General features: G+C 45.6%; 4 protein-coding genes and 1 pseudogene across 4 annotated transcripts; 2 read left to right on the plus strand and 3 right to left on the minus strand.

Annotated features, from left to right (window-relative positions):
• The first annotated feature begins 3,649 nt into the window (after window positions 1-3,649).
• LOC147962532 (protein FAR1-RELATED SEQUENCE 11-like) lies at window positions 3,650-4,674 on the plus strand. The gene is made up of 3 exons (XM_087534218.1): window positions 3,650-4,229; window positions 4,339-4,525; window positions 4,668-4,674. Exons 1-3 carry the CDS (start codon window positions 3,650-3,652, stop codon window positions 4,672-4,674), a joined length of 774 nt encoding a protein of 257 aa, XP_087390344.1.
• LOC147962533 (protein FAR-RED ELONGATED HYPOCOTYL 3-like) lies at window positions 4,233-6,046 on the plus strand. The gene is made up of 2 exons (XM_087537891.1): window positions 4,233-5,943; window positions 6,022-6,046. The coding sequence occupies exons 1-2, from the start codon at window positions 4,751-4,753 to the stop codon at window positions 6,044-6,046; spliced, it is 1,218 nt and encodes a 405-aa protein (XP_087394017.1). The 5' UTR covers window positions 4,233-4,750.
• Window positions 6,047-14,079: 8,033 nt separating this feature from the next.
• LOC147962534 (uncharacterized) lies at window positions 14,080-16,571 on the minus strand. Its single transcript, XM_087534219.1, has 3 exons — window positions 16,098-16,571; window positions 14,450-14,536; window positions 14,080-14,349 (listed from the first exon to the last, which is right to left on the minus strand). The coding sequence occupies exons 1-3, from the start codon at window positions 16,365-16,367 to the stop codon at window positions 14,080-14,082; spliced, it is 627 nt and encodes a 208-aa protein (XP_087390345.1). The 5' UTR covers window positions 16,368-16,571.
• A 303-nt stretch (window positions 16,572-16,874) lies between these two features.
• LOC147962535 (SPX domain-containing protein 3 pseudogene) lies at window positions 16,875-17,572 on the minus strand (annotated as a pseudogene).
• Window positions 17,573-17,748: 176 nt separating this feature from the next.
• Window positions 17,749-19,146, minus strand: LOC125523617 (SPX domain-containing protein 3-like). Its single transcript, XM_087535399.1, has 3 exons — window positions 18,785-19,146; window positions 18,548-18,695; window positions 17,749-18,200 (listed from the first exon to the last, which is right to left on the minus strand). The coding sequence occupies exons 1-3, from the start codon at window positions 19,025-19,027 to the stop codon at window positions 17,809-17,811; spliced, it is 783 nt and encodes a 260-aa protein (XP_087391525.1). The 5' UTR covers window positions 19,028-19,146; the 3' UTR covers window positions 17,749-17,808.
• Between the last annotated feature and the right edge of the window lie 1,611 nt (window positions 19,147-20,757).

The raw sequence follows: 20,757 nt of genomic DNA on the forward strand, positions 1-20,757 counted from the left end.
CTTTGCTGGCGGCACTGGAAAGACGCGGTAGTGTGCGACGGCGTGGTGAGCTGGCTCTATGCGTCCATGTCCTACAATGACAACATTGGTCATCTCCAGTTTTCCACCATTGACGTGAGTGCCAAGAACGGGCGCCTCACCTTGACAAAGCTCTTGTTCCCACCGCCGATGATTCTACCTATAACCGGCTGTTATCGTCTAGCCGCTGTTGGTGGGACTGTCTCGTTACTCTGCTACTACATTAAACACGGAGAAAAACACTTCTGCCAAGAAACCTGGAAACAAGGTGACGACATTGGAGGAGACTGGCCCTGCTCTAGAGCAATGAAACTGACTGGGGCGGGGGAAGAAGCGGCAGGCCCGTTATCGCCCATGGCTATGGATGACGTGCCCATGGAGATAGACTGGCCGGCATTGCTCATCTCTCGCCTAGCTCGCTACGCCCAAGTCATACCTGCCAGTGGCACCTGCATATCGTGACATGCTTCCAGTTTTTTTCTTTTCTTTTGAAAGGTGCTTCCAGCTGTTTTGTTTGGACGTGTAGCTGATTGTATACGGTTTGGCATTATATTACTGCTGGTAGAGGATCTTCTATCTGTTCTATTTCATCACTACTATTTAAGGGTAGTGTGATGTCGCCGTGATGGGTTCCGTTTAACACGTGTGGTCCTGTATATGACGCTTGCGTGTGTCAAACAGCTGCACCTTCGCACATGCGCGATCCGACTCGGCAGGCCCATTTAGCGAAACACTGTGGAGGGAGGTGCACTGTAGCGGCATGGTACTGTATCAAACCGAAAATTGTTACGCCCGCTTCACTGTAGCGAACCGGTTTTTAAGTAGGTTTAAATAGGGTGTAAGCGCCAGGGTTGATGAAGGGCGCCGGAGGAGTGGGATGTTCTTCTTCTGGTTCCTATTGTTGCGAGTGTCAGCTAGTGCAGGAGCAGCAGGGCGTTGTGCGGGCTAAGGGGCCAAGCATGGGGCAAGGGGAGCAGGGGGCACCGGCGAGAAGAGCCATCGCGGACGGCTGGAGAAAAACATTTAGAGAGGCGGCAGTCTTCTTGGAGAGGAGCCGAGCGAGTGCGTGCGAAGGTGAGGCCGGCCGGATAAATGGTGAGAGCGGCGAAGCAATTGTCGAACTCATCGCTCAACCCATTGATAAAGGCGAGGAGCATCTCTTGGTCGCTGCAGCGCGTCGGCCATGCAGTCGAGCTGGCTGGAACGCCATGACAGAGAGGCAGGGGCGGGTCCTTGGTATCCAGATGAATACCAAAGATCTGTTGACGTGTGTGTACTGTAGCTACAATTTGCTGTATATTGCTGGTATTCATGACAAAAATAATACAATGAGTAGGTGATTCCTGCTGCCACTACTGCAGAGAGATAGCCCCGCTGAAGGTTGTAGAATTCGGACTTGGCGAAGATTTGGAGCTGGAGCCAGTTGTTGAGGAAGAGGTTGTTGATCAGCGTCAATGCTTGCTCGGCGGAGTCTGCGGGCTGGATGATGATCTCAGGATGTCCTTGGAGACCGAGTGGTGGAGCCAGGACAAGATACTTAATCGATCTGCTCACTCAACGTCACCGACAATCATCTCCACGTTGACGAGGCCATTGATGTGATCAGTGAGGCCAAGATTGCGGAAGGTGATGTTGAAGTGCGTCTGCCAGATGAGAGTATTGGCTTTCTCGAAGTCAAGCACAATTGGAACGGGAGATCAGATTTTTAGGGTTCCGGAAGGTGATGTTTAGAGAAGGGCAAGCACGCCCCGCGAGGGAGGCGCCGCTGGAGATCGCCATCATGGGAGGGAAGGAAGGAGCAGCGTAAGGTTGTTCAGGGTTCTAGGATCAAGTCTGGAGATCGCCATCATGGGAGGGAAGGAAGGAGCAGCGTAAGGTTGTTCAGCGTAATGTTTTAAAATTCATATCTTCTAAACCTTAACTCTAAATGTAACATGTCACATGTGAGCGCTTAGAAGAATCTGTAGATTTCAAATATTTTATTATCTTGCATGTTAATTATTTTCAAAATTATGTTTAGGATGCATCCTTAATTGATACTTTTCTTTATATGGGTATTTTGAAAATGCCTATTGTATAGGTTTCCCATCCATTTAAATTTACTAGATACGATAGTCTGATGCTCGCACAAAAACTATTATTGGCATCATAGGGTATGTTGATTCCTACCAGCTAACATATGCTAAAGATTACAACAGGCACATAATCGTCCTCTTCATTTCATCCAGCGCACAATAACCAACTCATATACGATGATGTACACTAAACTGCTGATATGAGTTTTATGTAAACTACATACTGCTTTAGTACACTTTCAAAATCGCCCCACAATTATGTTTTTGGGCAACACAACGTACCTTGTTGTTTCTCATACGACATTGTGAAAGAGTTCAAGGGATTTTCTGATATCATCGAGTGTGTGTGTGTGTGTGAGAGGTGATTTTTCTTCTCGTGTTGCAACGCACGGGCATGTTCGCTATAAGAAGTCCATAATGTGCGTTACACGTATCATATAATCTGGCGCCGATAAGTAGCCATCAAAACATATAACTACAATTAAACTGAAGTATATCTGTCAAACGTGGCTTGCTCCGGTGCACCCCCCTAACTCAATTTCCTAGGGGTATTCTTGACCCCCGCCATCTATTTTTTTCTCCGGCCCGCCGCTGCCCATATCCAAGCCCCGTAGCCCATATCCAAGCCCCGTATAACCCGTATGACCCATACGTATGTATAGGGTGACATCCCGAAAAAAAAAGGATGAGACGACCCCACGACCAGGTAGGACCTGCTGACGGCCGATCCATCAATGACGCAGCTCCATCATTCACGCAGCTCCTCCATCATTGTGGTGAGGTTCTTTAGGAATATCGGCGGCGGCGATCTCGTCCGAGAGCGCGCGCGGCACCGTCGTCAACCTCCAGCGCTCGCAGGTACCGCATCTCGTTTCCCCACGTTTGTCTCGCTCGCGGCAGCATCAAACGAACTGCCGCTGTTTTCGTCGTAGTGGTTAACCTAGCGGGGCGGGTAACCTAGCTTTCTGGCGGTCCAGGCCATCGCAGATCTTGTTCTGGTAGTGCTGCTCGTCGTGATATACACAGTGATCACGCGGGGTAAAGTGGGTTTCTTCTTTCTAGGGTTAACCTAGCGTCGGTTGCCGTCGGTTGTGTGCACGACGGATCCGTTATTTGATGCGGCGGCTTAACTAGGTATCCGGCGATCCAAAGTAATCACGACTGGTGCCGTGGGCTAGGAATCCGGCGGCGCATGTTATCACGGGTAGCGCAGCTTCTCGCGATCCAAAGTGATCACGTACTGGATTCGTGGGACGTACCTTAACGCCGCTCGGTGTGGAGAGGGGGAGGATCCATGGCTGATCAGAGGTCGTTGGTGTCGGTTGTGTGCACGATCTGAACGCCCTCAGTTGGGGCGCTCTCCGGTTGGGGTAGTTTATTTAACATCCGTGATCGTGCGCTAGGTGTTGTATATGTCAGCATTGATAATGTTTGCACATGCGATGATACATATTAATTGTTGTAGGAAATGGCAGACGATGAGTTAACTGATATGATGTATGACATGGAGTTTGGAGAAGTGATGAAAGACTGGATAGAAGATTGGTATGTATGTAATGAATGTTGATACTGCTAGTGCAGATGATAAGAGGGATATGTTCATGCAGATAATACAAAATACTTTTACATCTCATGATGCTGCGTATGATTTCTACAACAGCTATGCTAGAGAAAATGGTTTCAGCATTAGAAAGAATAAGGTCAGGTATACCAAAACCAAGTCACGTCATATGCGTTATAGGCGGTTTGTTTGTTCCAGACAAGGAAAACGTGATAGCAGGTTGCTAACCGAGGAAGGACACAGCCGTAGGCTCAGACCCGAGACACGCTGCCACTGCGAAGCGCACCTGAGCATGAAGCTTGACCAAAAGCATGGGGTTTGGTATGTTGATAGTTTTGAGGACAAGCATAGCCATATCTTGGCAGGACCGGACGAGGTACCTTTTATTTGGTCCCACAGAAAAATCAAAGAGTACCAGAGAGCTGAGATACTGTCCATGGGAGCTGCAGGGATTAGAATTCACGACATGATGGATTCGTTCATCAGCAAACATGTATGGTATGGCGGTGTTGGTTTTACCAGGCGTGAAATATACAACCTTTGTGCCAGGGAGAAGAGGAAGCTGCTTTCAAAAGGTGATGGATTCGTTCATCAGCAAACATGTATGGTATGGCGGTGTTGGTTTTACCGGGCGTGAAATATACAACCTTTGTGCCAGGGAGAAGAGGAAGCTGCTTTCAAAAGGTGATGCTGCCACAGTCATAGGCATCATGGCCAGTAGGAAACAGAGGGATCCTAGCTTCTTTTTCGAGTACAAGCTAGACAAGAAAGGACATATGAATAGGATGTTCTGGTGTGACTCCCAGTCTCGTCATGACTATGAGGACTTCGGCGACGTGCTTGTATTTGACAGCACATACAAGATGAACCGGTATGGTATGCCATTCATACCGTTTGTTGGTCTTAACCATCACCGGAAGACCACTGTTTTTGCTTGTGCCATAGTTTCGGACGAGACCGAAGAGACATATGTTTGGCTGCTGGAGACTTTTTTGAGGTCCATGTGTCAAAAGATGCTGAAGAGTGTTATCACGGACGCCGACACTGCGATGATCAAGGCAATTCGCCAAGTCTTGCCAGACGTGTGGCACCGTATATGTACGTGGCATATAGAAAAAAATATGAAGATTCACCTCAGTCCAAGTCCTTGAAGGAGTTCCGAACACTTCTGTACTACAGCACGTCCACGGCCACGTTTGAGGAGAGGTGGCACGCGTTTTCCAAAAGATGGCAGTCGGAAAAAACAGTAACATGGTTGAGACGGATGTATAAGAAGAGGAGACTGTGGGCCGCGGCTTATCTGACAGAGGGTTTTTGGCTTGGCATGAAAAGCATCCAGAGGAGTGAAAGTCTAAACTCATGCCTTCACCTCCACCTAGACGGTGAAATGACCCTGGTGGATATGATTTTGCACTATGAGAACGCCGTTGTACGTATCCGTGAGAATGAGGCACGAGATGATTGCACGGCCTCACAGAGTGTACCGGTGGCAGTTACTAGCTCGAGGGAACTTGAGATAGCTGCTTCTCACGTCTTCACTCCAGCAAACTTCTATATGTTGCAAGCTAATCTTAGGAAAATTGGCGGCATGGAGATTGTAGAAATAAAGCTCGGAGACGGATCACAGCAGTACATCGTGGCCTGGAAGAATAACCGGAAGAGCCGTTTTTGGATGGAGTACACTCCAGTAAATTCCGCAGAAACTATAAGGTGCAGCTGCAGAAGAATGATTCGAAAGGGTCTACCTTGCAAGCACATATTCCATGTACTGAAGTACTTGAATATATCTGAAATACCAAAGTGTTTAGTTCTTGTGCGGTTCACGAAAGACGCAAGGTTGGGACTGCCCGCAAGGCGCACAAGTGATCTGTTGGGATTTGGATGGACTGGAGCAGCTGAAAGAATGAAATATAGCCAGGTCAGTGTGTTGGCTTCAGAAGCTATGCATGCAGCATGCAAACACCCAGCTTTGTGGGATCAGTTACAGGAGAGTTTGAAGACCGTGATAGCTAAGAGCCATGAGTATGATCAGCTAAAGGAAAATTTGAGTAAGAAAACGGCTGATCTTAGTACTTGTGCAATTGAATATGTAGACGATGGTGAAGGCAACATAGTTGAAGTTCAAGATCCTATTAAAGTATCAGCAAAAGGTGCAACTAATGTAGATGAGAACCGCCCTATGTCGAAAAATGGTAGGCCACTTTCGTACGACGAGATCAGAATCAGGTGCCGTGCATGCAAATTGCTAGGGCACACTAAACGCAGCAAGAAATGCAAACTAAATCAGAAGTAAGGTTTTTGTACGCATTGTAGGTCATAATTGTTTTTAATTTGTCATTAATTAACTTATCCTGTTATCGTGTGCAGAAGCGTGGTGGGCGAAGAAGAGTAGAAAGTTGCTAGAGTTATGTTAGGATGAATCCAGTGATCTAATAGTGAGGTGTTTACAATGTGTTACTGCATACATGATACATGATATATAATATTGCAAGAGGCCAGTACCTTGAGATAGTGCTTGTAGCATATATGGACTAACAGGAGGCGGTCACTAGGGAATTTAATCATGGAAAATGGATAGCATTTTAGCCATTGTAATGATGTCATCTTTTGTGTTGTCCACTCAAATTATATTATATTAGAAAACTAGACGATACCCGGCATGTTGTTGCGGGAATGTTTTGCAATATATTCATAGAGAAATCGTTACGTGTAACATGTACATGTTGTTGCGGGAATCTTTTGTTTGCATGTTGTAGTGGACCTTTCTTCATACATGTTGAATGACGAGGTGGCAAACTTGCATGTTAAGAGAAATAGGTTAGTGGTGGCTAGTTGTTTACATATAGAAGATGTAATTATGTGTGGTAATAATTAATTTTTTTTCACTCCTTTGGTTCAGCACCATTTAGATATGGAAGATACCAGCTCACGTTGGTCTATAGTATAGACTTCGTACCAAAAACCCACCATTTTCACCTCATAAAGAAAAGAAAAACCCACCAATTAGGGCTTGTAGTGTAACTCGGGCCGCTTGTCGCGATGACGTGGAGGGGGGGGGTGACGGATGCCATTAGACGGCGCGACACACGGCCGCTCCCGTTGCCGAGCCCATTAAACAATTTTTATTTTGATTATAGCCCGTTTGAATGGGCCGCGCTGGCCACCTGGTCGGGGCGGTTCTTCCCTCGTGATCTCCACGCGCGTTCTATCTATCCACTATGACCGCCGTCGCCGCCGCCGCCACCGATCCACGTCTTGCCGCCGGTCACGTTAAGCCATGGTTTCGTGGAGCGATGAGTCGAGCTCTTCTTCGGATGGCGAATCAGTGACTAGCCTGCAGGTACGCTCCTACTATATAATCTCCAGATAGTGCTAGGGTTAGGGTTCTTCATTTCCGGTATTTATCGCAGGGCGTTGATTTGTGCATTATCTCTGTTGTTTCGTTTAGCTTCCTACGACTATCCCGTGCTATGAATGGAGTGGCATTGCTCACGATCTGCCTTCTCGTTGTCTGCATCGAGAACCTTGCGTCAGGCTAGTTGCTTTTGATTCCTTGGACACTGGCAGACATTTTCTTACCTGTGGTCAGAAGGTATGTTGTTCCGTACTGTAAATATATGTTTACATTACCTCGTGCTCGACTTACTTCACGGTAATCCATTGATCTGCCAAAAATTGCATACAATTTCAATTAATTTGTGCATTTAGAAATTCCGTATTTATGTTGTGTTTTTCATGGTCTAATATTTGTTTTAGCATATACTAGCATATACTTGTAGTTAATTGGGGCCTAATATCATGTACTTGTATTTATGTTTTGTATATCATTGCATGCTACATTTTGTGTTTATATGATTGAGACCATATTTTTAGTGCATTGCATGTAATTGTATTGCATTTGTGCATGTAATTGTATTGCATTTGAGCATATATGATTGAGACCATATTTTTTCATACTGTAGGAAGAAGTGAAATGTAACTATGTGGAATGGGTAGACCCGGAGTGGTCAGTGGCTACGAAGTTCTGCCTGAGAGAACTGTGGAGCATGTATGACGAGAAGTTGAGACAGAATATTAAAAATGCTGAAGACAAATGCATGTTAATTGGAGAAAAGAGGAGGACAGAGGTAGAGCTGAGATTTTTCAAAATGGACTTTGCTAAACTGGTGGCCGATAAGGAGGATGCTCTCACGCAGTTGGGCAATGCAAGATTGTCACTTAGCGATCTCAAAGAGGAGCTGGAGAAGAATAAGATGGCAGACCATGGTTGTGCCAATCTACATCAGGTCCTGAGGGTAAAGGCTGAGAAAGACCGGGACCGGGTGGTGCTAGAGAGAGACCAAGTGATGAGAGAGAGGGACCAGCTAAAGCAAGAGAAGAAAAAACTAGAGTATATTATTGCAGATTTTCTCAAACAGAAACATGGGTATGTTGATAAGATCAAGAAGCTGAAGGAGATTTGTGATGAATTTTAAGTATGTTTTGTGCTTTATTGTTGAACCGAATGATCAGGTCCTATCTGCATTGTGGCCAGTTCATTTGTGTAAGGTCAAAGTATATTATATTAACCAATAAATTATATCACTTTCGAAATAGTTTGCTCTTGTTTGACCTGCATCCTAATGCGGGTTCTCGGCTAAGCACTGAAATTATTTTGCCCCCACCGGAGCTCTAAATCGTACTGATCAAGGGGGCGAAAGAGTAGTTGATCATGTGATTGATGGTGCTACTGATCCTGATCTTCATGATGTAGAAAAGGAAAAGGCTAACAAAAATGTAGCAAAAAAGAACTGTGCAACATGATTTGAAGCAACAGATAACACCAAGGGAGTCTGGCGCAAGACACGAGGAAGATCCACCTGCGGACGCCGATCCCGAGAGATCCAACGGCAATCATGCGCACGGGATCCCAGGCGGATCTGCCTAGTCCACCAACCGCAGGATCCACGGGCGGCCCGTCTGCGTCCGACACGCGGGCTGTCTCCACTGAGCGGTCGGGCGGGTCCGGACTGGCGTGTCGCCCCGCGCCAACTGGCGCTCGTCGACTGGGTCGCCCGCGCGGGGACCGGATCTGTCATTGTCTCGGGCGCGGGATCCCACACCGGATGGCACGACAGCCAAGGTTGATTCTCAGACAAACAAAAAGGAATTTATCATTTTTTTCTTATTGTTGAATAATGCCAAATCAAATCAAAAAAATATGCAAAAGTAAAAAGGAAATGAATTACTCTTCCATGGAAGAAAAGAATGAACACAGCAGCAAAATACATTAAGGTAGAACAAATGAAGGGAAGCAAAAATTTATTGGTATGAAACGTATAGTCTGACTGTATTACACATACACAAGTATGTGCGAGCGATCAAAAATCCACACAAAATCCATGGTATCGTGCTTATTACATGAATGATTGAAAATCAAAGTTGTCCATGCCGGGAAACGTGCTTCCGGACTTGAAACAAGCGACTAAAACTAGAATCTTGAATCATGTATGATGTCTTCACGCCTTGCTTTTCTTTGCGATGTCGCGGATTTTCTTCTTCACACATTCGAGCGTGTTGGTAGGTGAGAGAAGCAACTCGGCGACGAGACGCCTTCTCCTTGCATTAACCGTGGCCTGCAATTTTTAGAACAATGTTGAATGAATAGAAGTTGGTATTATACGACAATTGTACAAGTGTACGAAAAGAGAGGATAAATTACCTGGGTAAAATCGATGGTCCATCGATCCCCGTCCCAATGCTCCATAACTTCAATCACAAAAAGGCAACAAGAGTTCCTAATATATATGCAAACATTAGTCACCATGCACACAAACATGTATTTCGTAAGTACAAAATGATGAACCGTAACTCACCCGTCCTCTTGTAGTGGCATGTCGATCTGAGGTAAGATAGGCCACTTAGTGACGTCTGGATATTTGCCAGGTGTAATACGGTTTGCCTCTTCCATATCAATTGGTATTGCTAGTCGCTATTTGAAAGAAAGTAGTAGTGAGAAACCATATGACATTTCATATGAAGAATATGCTCAATGTTGGGGAGAGTACCAGTGCTTTCACAGTGTCGAGAGAGAACTCGAGAGGATAGAGCGAATCAAAAACTCGGAATTCTTTCTTGCGGTTGTGCATCACCACGGTGATCCAGTGTGTATTGCCGACGTTCAACAGGATATATGACTAAAATGTGGAACACATTTGTAATCAGATGCAATTATGCTTGTTGAAATGAGTGTTAATGAACTAGTAAGAACATATCGTACCTTATCACGGACGGTATACTCGTCCAGAACCCTACGTACTGCTCCAGCTCTGCTCAACGCACTATCCATGTTGTATGTCGATGGTTCAGGGTTGTCTCGTGCCTTAGCACGATCAACAAGGTATTCGGACCTCCAGGCTGGACAGAGGTGCCGATCATGACCAACCCGCAGAGCCAAATGTGTCTGATAAGCATCGATAATCTGCGTAAAATAATAGAACATTTTATTTTCATAGGTGACACCTAGATTATGCACTTAAATAGCAGGACATGGTAATAGATCTTACGTCATCCGCCAGCCATGTATGCTCAAGTACCAGTCGTATACTCTCCACAGTCACAGAGGTGGCACGTTCATTGTAGTAAACTCTTTTATTCATATTCTTCTCATATCGAGCAGCTGCCTCCACAAACGTAACAGCAGCATCAATGAGTTCCGGTGTGAGATCGTCCTTAGCAGAGCCTTCCACGACATTGTTACTAAACAGAGCTTCATGATGAATTACGAACGTCACGAACGGTGAGTACATGAAATGGTAGTAAATTAAGCACTAAGATAGCTAGCTACTAACGGTACCTCTAGTTGTGGTAGTGTTGCCGGATGGCTTAGTACCACGAGCGCTTCGCTTGCTGGGCTTGTCAAGTTTAAAGGGGGATTCAAATTTCTTGGGAACATTCCGTCGGCGCTTCCCGGATATAACATCGTCTTCTTTTGCGGTTGCTGCAGACTTTTTACCCTTGCTCTTACCCACCATCCTGTCGATAGAACTTGCAGAAATGTCAATGTCGGACGATTCTGCTCGAGGAGAATTACCTACAATCCAAGGGTTCTCTGGTGTTGCGCCGCACTCCGTTGTCTTGTCAACATTTAACTTGGCAGGTGTTTTCTGGTTAACAAAGAAATAATGTGATAGGTTCAGTTAATGAAAATGAAGATGCATAATTGAGATAAATGAAGACAAATAAATGAGAACATACTACCTCATCATTGTTGTTCTTGTTGACAACAAGCTCGTCATGCTGTGTCAAATCAATCACCGGCTCTAGACCGTCAGAGTCATCCTTGTACACGAATTCTTTTTTTTTCTGGCGGACCATTCTCAAAGGAATCCACTTCTAGGTCTGCATCGTCGTTGCCGGAAGCTGCAGCAGCCGCTGGCTTGTACATCAGACCATTTTGGTTCAACTTCTCTAACAATCTCTGCATTACATAAAAAATATTAATTAATGTCGGCATGGTTTTGCAACTTCAAAAATGTTGTAAACATATAATTAAGGGTGTGTCACCTCAGCTACTTGTTCCGGTATTTCCTTCATTTGGCTGCGTATGTAATCCATACACCGCTTCATGATGAGATTCATCATCTCGTCCACGTTTGAGGCTAACTTGGACTTCTTTGCCGCACCAACGGCGGGCTTCATTTTTGGCTTTTCTGGTTCGGGTACTTTGCGCTCCTGCGCCCTATACTCCTTGGTTATGTTGTCTTCAATCTGCAGGTGAAATACAAGTATATGTGATCAATAAAAATATTAATACAACTAATTATGTTATATAAAAGATTTAAGAAGTACCCAACGTAATGAATTACCTTGATGTTACCACGGCCACGTCCGTGGTCATAATCAAACTTGTCTCTCCTTGAGGCTGCAGCTTCAGTCCAATTTCTCATTAGAGGTTCCAATGACAAGCTAGGATTGAATGCGCATTCACCTTCCAGAGGCTGAACCTTCTCCCAGTACAGGTACTGCATGAATATGAAAAATTACAGTTAGTACTATACAGCAGTTAAATTAGCAATCATAATTTTTTTGCAATGGTACAAGTCTGAAAGGTGTACCTGCAGGAGAGCTAAGTTCCCTCTCGGCCATTGGCGGAGGTGTTTGCCTTTCCTCACGTTGTGAAGGCAGTCCAGCAGAACCTGGAGGGTGAATGCATTCCAATTAATCTTGGATATACGCTTCACATCCTCCACCAATGCGTAATATTGCTTTGGTACAGTCTTGCTCGACATGGGAGCAAGAACTGTTCCAAGCAACACGAGGACAACTCTCCGAAGGAAATCGTCGTCGGCAGATTTATTTTTTGTGATGTCCACAATCAGATCGTCGATGACTATGTTACCTGTGGTCTTGCTCAAGAATTGAGGCGGCACTCGATGGGATGACCATGGACATCATGCATGCCAATTCTCATCGATTTCCGACACTCGATGCATTTACTAGGATTTTGCCGGCGAAAAGAACCCGAAACGCTGCCCGGACATGACGCAACGTTCGTTCGGTGTCAGGAATGGCTCACATGTTGCATGGGGGCCTACATTGGGCATCCTCACATGGTGCCAAAGTTTGGTGTCATTTCATGCAGGCCAGCACATACCACATGTGCAATCACCATCATTCGGGTCTGCCGGAGGGGGAGCCCGAAGGACGTTGTTTTTCTGGACTCAACCAAATGGCCCTAAATTTTTTTCACACAATGGGATGACCATGGACATCATGCATGCCAATTCTCATCGACTTCCAACACTCGATGCATTTACTAGGATTTTGCCGGCGAAAAGAACCCGAAACGCTGCCCGGACGTGGCGCAACGTTCGTTCGGTGTCAGGAATGGCTCACATGTTGCATGGGGGCCTACATTGGGCATTCTCACATGGTGCCAAAGTTTGGTGTCATGTCATGCAGGCCAGCACATACCACATGTGCAATCACCATCATTCGGGTCTGCCGGAGGGGGAGCCCGAAGGACGTTGTTTTTCTGGACTCAACCAAATGGCCCTAATTTTTTTTCACACAATGGGATGACCATGGACATCATGCATGCCAATTCTCATCGATTTCCGACACTCGATGCATTTACTAGGATTTTGCCGGCGAAAAGAACCAGAAGCGTTGCCCGGACGTGACGCAACGTTCGTTCGGTGTCAGGAATGGCTCACATGTTGCATGGGGGCCTACATTGGGCATCCTCACATGGTGCCAAAGTTTGGTGTCATTTCATGCAGGCCAGCACATACCACATGTGCAATCACCATCATCAAATGCAGGCCGGAATGCGATGATTTTTTCGACCACCTTCAAATCACCTATATTTTTGCACACATGATCTCTTGCACAAACAAAGCTAGTTTTCCAAGGTTTTATATTTTTTTGAATTATTTATTAATTTATAATGCCCTCTAGACTGACTGGTCAAACCATCGGTCTATACCTCAAGGGGGCATTGTAAAGTATTAATTTTCTAAATTTTCTTTCATAGCCATGTTTGGCACATGTGGGTCACCATGCACAACAAAAATTGGGTGATTTTGAGGTGGTGCAAAAAATCACGTATGTTCAAAAACTGGCTTAAGTTAGACCAAATGGCCCCTCCGGAATGCGATGATTTTTTCGACCACCTTCAAATCACCTATATTTTGGCACACATGATCTCTTGCACAAGAAAAGCTAGTTTTCCAAGGTTTTATATTTTTTTGAATTTTTTATTAATTTATAATGCCCTCTAGACTGACTGGTCAAACCATCGGTCTATACCTCAAGGGGGCATTGTAAAGTATTAATTTTCCAAATTTTCTTTCATAGCCATGTTTGGCACATGTGGGTCACCATGTACAACAAAAATTGGGTGATTTGGAGGTGGTGCAAAAAATCACGTATGTTCAAAAACTGGCTTCAATAAAAAACATTAATTTACTTAACGCAAAGTTTTACATTTGGTCCGATTTGCTTATGGGCAGAGCATGTTGCACATGGCCACAGCATGGGAATTTATTGCACCATTGCCACAGCATGTTCCACATGGCCGCATCATGGGAAGTGTTTACAGCATGCCTGATCAGTGAAGCAACACTGATGCGGCATGTCTGATCATTGCAGCAACTAAATTCAAGCAAATCATACATCTAAGGAACCATAATGGCAAATTTAAGGGACACAAATATAGATAGCAATATATACTACTGCAATAGATAGCAGCATCCACACAGCACACTTGCTGATGCAGACCACTAGCATATTAGATATGTTTGGACCGCACATCACAGTACTGCACTTAGATAAAGTTCATACTAAATTACCACTACAAGTTTCCACCATCAGAATACCACACAAAGTTCACCAAAAGGACCGAGCCTTCCTACATCATACGACAACGAGGGTCTAGGGCAACTACATGTCAGGGTTTCTCAGGACCTTGTGGAGGGCAGAATGCTGAGCCCTGATCTTGTAGTCATGACTGCTGATGGATGTAGCCCGACAATGCTCCATCAGATGCTCCAGCAACCCAGACCTGGGCTTGGGCCTGCTGCAGTAGGGGCACCGGTACTTGTCAGACCTCCAGTTGTAGTACCTAGCAGATGCTTGGGCCTTGATCTTCAGCACCTCCTTCTCTTCAAACGACTCGACGTTCCCCGCATCCACATCATCTCCAGAGTGATACTGCACACATTAATGACTGACATTAATACATTATGCATTCAAATACTACAAACATCTAACACTAAGTCAATGCACAAATAACATTTCAGCTAGGCCTTACCTCGTACGGCTCATCCTCATCACTGTCATAAGGGTAGTAGCCAGATGAGTCCCACTTCCTCTTCTTGCCAACAAGATCCTCCTTCTGCTATATTGTCAACCAAGCAAGTCATTTACAAAGAATTGAATTGCAGTTCAAATAATGTCATTACAAACAAGTTGATTTTGCATAATGATGGAAAGCTCCTAACTATATTTCATACACTATATTTGAAGCTATATACATACTAAACAATTGGCTTATGAAAATACAAGTTCATTCATATGGACATACAATTTCAGTTTTTGCTTTTGAACATGCATATGAACGTATAAATGAATATCATTCCTCTCTTATTAACCCATGATATAGCAGTTTTTGACAGACAATGCAAATAGGACCTTTATATATAACTTCACAAACATGTCAGGTTTTCATTTCATTTGTAAATCTTAATAAATATTTAGTTCAGAGCAGTTCTCAATGATTACTCATAAGTCTGAATAAGTGAAATGGTGAAGCCTAACTCCTACATCTAATTAAAATACCCTAACTCCAGCATCTAATTAAAAAACACTAACTCCTAGATCCACTGGAACATTGAATCACAAAATTTACTTATTACATATATCATTGGATATAAATGAATCCACTACAAATAACACTAACTCATACATATAATTAAAATATCATAACTCTTACTTCTACTGCATCATTCAGTCACACCATTTAATTACATTTATCTCTACCTATATATGAATCCAATACAGAAGAAACCTAACTAAACATCTAATTAAGAAACATTAACTAGTACATCTACTACACATTCAATCACAGAATCTATATAACTGTCTATAAATGAATAATACAATAAACCTTAACTAATCAACTAATTTAAAAACCATAACTACTACATCTACTGGATGATTCAATCATAGGTCCAACATATAACTGGCTATAAATGAATCCAATACAAGAAAACCCTAACTAAACATCTAATTAAAGAACCCTAACTACTACATCTACTGGATGATTCATATGACATTCATGCATGGAGTTATGCAACAACAATTTAATATGAGAGTTGGTCATCTGGCATAGTTGCATGTCTAGCAAACCTACTTATGGTTCACTTTATAAGTACAGGAATCCTACAGATCAAAAATAAACCTACCTACAATTTGAGTTTATGGATAATGAAGTGAAGCTCCTAACTATTTTGAAATTGTGCACTAGTTAAACATACTGTGTTCATTTCAACAATTAATTGATAGACTTCAAATGAACGAAGTAGGATTTTAACCTCATTTCTACAATATCAACTTTAATAGATACACTGGGTGGCGGCTCAGCCCCTGCCGTGGCCCACTGAGGGAATATGCAAAACAAATCTAACAACATGTACAACACATAACAAAATCTGAGCACATGAGGCAATCCAGATTCCAATATAAAAAACCTAACTCTCATTATGATCTCTCTAGCATTCAACCACGAATCAACTACAAAAAACCCTAACTCTCAAATGGGGTTCCCCATTCAATCAAAAAACCCTAACAAGCAGAAGGGGTGCCGCATTCAATCACAGATCTACAATAGAAAAAACCTATCTACTAAATCTTCTGCTTATCAACTACAACTATGAGAGGAGGGGAACGAGAAGCATTACCACATCCACCACCTGCTTGTCGCTCGCCTCCGCACCTGCATCCAGTGCGCCGCCAGACGCCGTCACCACCAGGTCCGGCACGACGGAGTCCGAGCCCACCACCCCCTGCTCCACCAGATCCGCCGCCGCAGCGACCGATCCAGCGACTGTGGGTGCAGCATCTCCCGCACCGCTGACGGCGGCCACTTCTTGGACGGCATCTGCCGCGGTGTTCGCGGCCTCGACCGCAACTCCATGCGCAGCGGCGGCAGCGCCACCACCTTGCGCCATCGAAGCCTAAGAGAACCCACCGGAGAGAGGGAGGCGGTGGGGTTGAGCGAGTAGGTGCGGTGGCGGGGCGATGGAGAAGAGGGGGAGACGATGCGGCAAGGAGAGAGGGAGTGAGCCGATTTGGGGGAAAATGGTGGGGGCGATGCAGCCGGTGGTGGTTCCCCTCCCTCTTTATAGGATGTGACGTTTTTGGAAGTTTTCGTGCGCCGCGTGGCCGCGTGGCTAGCCCACGACCGCCGCACGTGACGAGGGAAAACGATACGCCCACGCCAACAACCGCCGCACGTGACAAGGGAAAACGATACACCCACGTACAATACATGTATACCCTCAGTGTACAAAAGTAATCAGGCCGGTGCGGGCTTGTACAGAGCTGTACCCGCGCTCTCCGCGGGCATAAAAAGACAATCGTGCCCCTCTTCACGAATTGTTTTTGACAAATCTCAGCCGTCCTTGTGTTTCTCCCCCTCGCGTTCAGCCAGGGGGAGCACCGGAGCAGAAACGCTGTCAAACCACCCGGACAATACCATGCGCCTCAGATTGAACGAGATTGGCAACCTGGATGGATAGCAGCAGGCCATGCTCCGTCTCCTTTGCCAAGGGTGGCAGCGAGAAGTGCCCGTACGTGGAGCTCCCACTGCGGAGCTCCCTCATGGCCACCAGTGCCGTGACGGTGTTCCTTAAAATGCCTTGCTCTGTTGCCGTAGGAGCCATGTCAGTGTCGGTGCAGCACTTCCTCGTCCACCGGTCGCCGCTGTTGTCGGAGGCGAACACGGCCTCCATGGTCTCCTCGCAGTCGCGGACGATCCTCGACATGAGCTCCATCGTGTAGAAGGGCTGCTTGAAAACCTCCTCGATGAAGGGCAGCCGGAGCAGCCGCCCCGTACGCTTGTCGTACTTCTTCAGGATCTTGGCCAGCCCTGCATCGTGTCTTTCCTTGATACAGTACATGCTACTGTTTTCCTTAATAATTAGATGCCTTTGAGTGTCTTTTCTAATAAATGAATAAAGGCAATCTTGCTAAATCTTAGTGGAATGGGACTTGTTAAGAGCATCTTCAGCCGTTCGGCCCCCAAGGGCGCCGAAAAAGAGCCGCCTGGGGGCGAACCGCCGTTACATTGGCCGCCGGGTGACCATGGGAGGAAGGTCATGTTGGGGTTGAACCCACCGTGCGCGTCCCCGTCGGCGTAGCCTGGCAACGGCATGCAGCCTGAGGGTTGCAGTGACGACGGCGTGCAACACTGTAGTCGTGAGATCTTACATTGAGATCTGCGCAAAATTTTCTTTTCAATTTTCCTTTTTTTTACATGCTCTATCACTTGACTGAGACCTGGCCATACCCATAAAAAGGTCCACAATATGAGTTAGCCGTATCATATAATCTGGCTCCGGTAAGCGGGCATCGAAATATATGTATAGCCACAATTAATCTTATGTACTGTCAAACCACCCGAACAACACCACGTGCCTCAGATTGAACGAGATCGGCAACCAGAGTGGCCTCCGTTGACAAGGGTGGCAGCGAGAAGTGCCCGTACGTGGAGCTCCCGCTGCGGAGCTCCCTCATGGCCACCAGCGCCGCGACCGTGTTCCTAAGGATGCCCTGCTCTGTTGACATGGAAGTCATCTCAGTGTCAGTGCAGCGCTTCCTCGTGCACGGGTCACCACTGTTGTCGGAGGCGAACACGGCCTCCATGGTCTCCTCACACTCGCGGACGAGCCTCGACATGAGCTCCGTCGTGTAGAAGGGCTGCTTGAGCACCTCCTCGATGAAGGGCAGCCGGAGTAGCCGCCCCGTACGCTTGTCGTACTTCTTCAGGATCTTGGCCAGCCCTGCAGCGTGTAAGTTCTAGATGTTCAATGATCTTGGCTAAGTCATAAGACCAGTTGGTCGTGTGGAGAAAAGCTACGACTGGGCTGAGTAGAGACAGTCTCTGCAGGTCGAAGCGTGCAATTCACAATAGTTGCTTTTTTTATTATGAGAAAATTAAAGCAGAGCTTGTTGCGTACTCTGTTTTCTGTTGGTGTAAAGCTCTGAATTTCTTCCCATACTCTCACGAACTTACAATTTCAAGAACCCTCCAAATTTCCTTTTTGTCAAAGCGTGCCCAAAAATGTTACTCCGTACTAGAAAAGAGCCTCCATATTGTCATTGTCAAGCCGGAGGAGATGAAACAAACCTGTGTAGTTGACGGCGCTGTAGTTGAGGAGCAGCACCATCTCCCCGTGCAAATCCACGATCTCCCTCCTCACCTTCCTCATCTGGGCCGCACACTCCGCCTCCGACAGCTCCTCGCCGGCCACCGCCTTCACCGTCTCCCTTACTTCCTGCACATTGTGGTAATTACATTCAATTACATCCGCTGCACTGTTCCAGTATACTTTCTCCACCAACAGTGTGCATGTTATGTACGTACCCTGTGGCGGATGATGAACTCTTCCTCCTGCTCGAGGAAGAAGGCGTTGAACCTGTCCACCTCGTCGTTGAGGAGCCGGACGAAGGCTGCCTCCGCCGCGGCACGGTGCCGCGAGGAGCCAGAGCGGTCGTCGGCGGAGACGAGTCGGACGAGCACCTTGAGGCGCTTGTACGCCAGGAACTTGTCCCTCCACCCCGGGAGGCTCTCCTCCACCTGCTTCTTGAGCCTCTTCCCGAACTTCATCTCGCAACCTCGACTCGTAAAAATGCAAGCTCTCAGCTACTTTAATGGAGATACGGTCTCGTTGTGGGGAGGCAACGCATTGTTATGGCGTGCAGGAAGGGGTTGGTCAGTTTGGAATATTTGAAGCATATGCTGCCTGCCGTGGTCGGCATGGAGGGAAGCTGGGAACTGACTATATTATCCATGTGAGAGGTACGGTGGACTTTGGGTCAAAGCAACCAAGGAGAGAATTCTTCGGGGGAAGAGTAAAGCTCCGTCAAAAAGAGGATGTAGCTATAGGTAAGAAGAAGATATGCGGAGCATATTCCATTTCAGGAAGACTCAAGACATGGAGATTTATTCGAGTTTTCTCCTTCCTCTTTGAGCTCTGTTCAAGGAAGGTATTATTCCATGGTTCCCCGCAAAAAATGGTATTATTCCATTGGAATATGGGATCTTCGCAATTAATCTGGCTTTGTAATACTCTACTCTTGACAGGGCAGCATATATATAGCAGCTTCGGGATGTCATATTTCTGGCTCTTGCATCAAATTTTCGTAGCGTCTTCTTTCCCAGGCACAAATCTGGTTGTCTTTTTTATATATAATAAATTTTAAAAAAATCACCTCTGGGAGAGAAGATCCTCACCCGAATGCATTACTCAAAGGCCATCAAGGCGAGTTGTTACAAGAGTGCTAGTGTGCGAGGAAATGTATTGCCGCCAAGGCATAGCGGCATCCTTTAGGTTGGGCTTGAGGATATTGGGCTTGTTTGGTACTCAGCCTAAGGTTGCCACGCCTAATCTTAGTCATGTCACAACAACTTAGACATATGTTTGGTTCATTGCTACACTTATGGTTTGCCACATTTTTCTATTTATATGGTCCACATGTCACATGCTTAGCTTTTTGCCAAATCTTGCCACATTTGTGGTGGCCGTTTTGTTAGCCACACTTTTTGTGGCAGCCACACTTTGCCTAAGATTAGTTGTGGCAAAGTTAGTCATGAACCAAACAGGCCCTAGTAGTGTGGTAATAGAGCCATAATGTTGTTCAGATCATACCTTGGTAATATTTTTCAAATACTTGTTCAATTTTTTTTGAAAGGGATAAGTATATTTTTCGTCCTCGAGCTCTGGCGATAGTATAGAAATCGTCCCTCAACTCCGAAATCACTAAAACTCGGTCCCTCAACTATTTAAACCGGATATTTTTCGTCCCTCGCGACGCTTAAAGTGGTTTTGCTATGACGTGGACCCGGTTTTGACTAAAACCGTTCACGTGGCCTGGTTTTGACTGAAAATGTGAAAATGTGACAGTAAATGTGCAGTCTAGTTCATCATTTACAGTAAATGCGACAGTAAATGTGCAGTAATATTCTGGATGTCTGCTTCAAGTTCAAATGTGACAGTAAATGTGCAGTCTAGTTCATCATTTACAGTCAATGTTACATCTGGTGCTGCAAGTTCTCAAGTTGGAGGAAATAAAAGAGCAAAGAAAGTCCCAGCAAAACTACTGGACCAGTATGTCTGTACTCATGTTTGTGGTTATCCTTGTGGTTATGTCAGAATTCATGTCTGTTTTTTTAGAAAAGGAGGATGCACCTCCGGCCTCTGCATCTGGACGATGCATACGATCACTTTATTAATTATTAAGCACAAAAGACCTTACAAAGTAGTACATCAGTAAGTCTGAAGTCACCATTTAGGCAACATCTGTCGCTACTCCTACCCCCTTGATGCAGTGGTGCCG

This window comes from Triticum urartu, chromosome 7A (genome assembly GCF_056163025.1).
Source record: "Triticum urartu cultivar PI428250 chromosome 7A, HENAU_Tu73, whole genome shotgun sequence".
Lineage (NCBI taxonomy): Eukaryota > Viridiplantae > Streptophyta > Magnoliopsida > Poales > Poaceae > Triticum > Triticum urartu.